The sequence below is a fragment of the Myotis brandtii genome, unplaced genomic scaffold (assembly GCF_000412655.1).
Source record: "Myotis brandtii unplaced genomic scaffold, ASM41265v1 scaffold305, whole genome shotgun sequence".
Lineage (NCBI taxonomy): Eukaryota > Metazoa > Chordata > Mammalia > Chiroptera > Vespertilionidae > Myotis > Myotis brandtii.
This window is the reverse complement of record NW_005361652.1, coordinates 3,523,369-3,524,594: the sequence shown is the minus strand read 5'-3', so window position 1 is coordinate 3,524,594 and position 1,226 is coordinate 3,523,369. Positions and strand designations below refer to the sequence as shown.

Genomic DNA, 1,226 nt, shown 5'->3' with positions numbered 1-1,226 from the left:
TCAAAATGCCCACTTAACCCACCCAAACATCTCAAACCCACCCTTTGCTGACCTTCTTTAACCCCCCTTTTTTAAGTTTTCTTTTTCTTTTTTTAAACAAGAGAAAGTAGACAGATACATGTTGGTAAATGCTAACTGTCCATATTCACATAGACACACAATGTAATCTCTGAGCCCAATATACAGAGAAAGGAGGAAAAAAGCTAGAATTCTATGCACTACTACCCAGGGGCCTGGCCACCTCCAGCTCCCAGCAGAGCTAAGGGAGCAGAAGGTTTTTCTTTTTTCCCACAGAGCACGGTGATGATTCCATTAAGTTTTTCTTGAGACAGGAAGGGATAAAAATGAATTTGGAACAAAAGGGGGCAAAGATTCTTTTCCCACTGTATTCTGCTCAAGGTACATCCTCCCCACATAAGGTGAGAACCATGGTGTAAAGGGGAGAAAAGAGTCCTCAAAAAGAGGGCGACTGAGCACAAGGGGGGTGGGGAGAAAAAGAAAAAAAAAGACTGCAACTTGCTCCCAGGGACTGGAGACAATTAAAAAAGGTTGGAATCCATCAGTGTTCGTTAGTCATCTTCTCCTAAAGAAAAAGAAAAAAGACTGCAACTTGCTCCCAGGGACTGGAAAAAATTTAAAAAGGTTGGGACCCATCAGTGTTCATTAGTCATCTTCTCCTTCATCTTCCTCTCCTTCTTTCCCCTCATCATCATCATCATCATCTTCTTCCCCTTCCCCTTCTTCATCATCTATGTCAGGAACCAAGTAGTACTGTAATGGATTTGGCCAAATGTCATCTTTGATGACTTCTCCTAACTCATCTGCACCTGCATCAGAATGGTAGTGAACCAGGTAAAGAAGCTTTCTGGTTCCTCATGCTGTCTCTTCCTGCTGGCTTTATTCTGTGTTTGACTTGAACGTTTCGTCAAATCCTTTCCAGATTTCCATTTGATTTCAGTGGACTTTGAAGATGGCTCACCACTCTCATTCAGATGAAACTCTTTGAAGAGAACTTTATTTTCAAAGTAAGGATTTTCATCAACATAAAAATCTATTCTGTAACCTGATTTAATATCTTCAAATTCTGTCACTTCAACTCTTGTCAAATCATGCAGCGCCTCTTCATCCTCTTCCCCAAGCAGTGCAGACACTTGTGGATAGTTGACAAATGTTGTTACCCCAAAATGTGGGATTTTGGCAATCAATTCTGACCTCTTCTGAAAAAA

General features: G+C 41.0%; 1 protein-coding gene across 1 annotated transcript; it reads right to left on the bottom strand.

Annotated features, from left to right (window-relative positions):
* Positions 1-304: 304 nt before the first annotated feature.
* LOC102258122 (protein SET-like) lies at positions 305-1,223 on the bottom strand (the record flags this gene model as incomplete). The annotated part of the gene is given in 3 exon segments (XM_014542579.1): positions 305-556; positions 651-842; positions 845-1,223. Coding segments are annotated over 2 exon segments (558 nt in total), but the record flags the coding sequence as incomplete, so codon positions are not given.
* Positions 1,224-1,226: the final 3 nt, after the last annotated feature.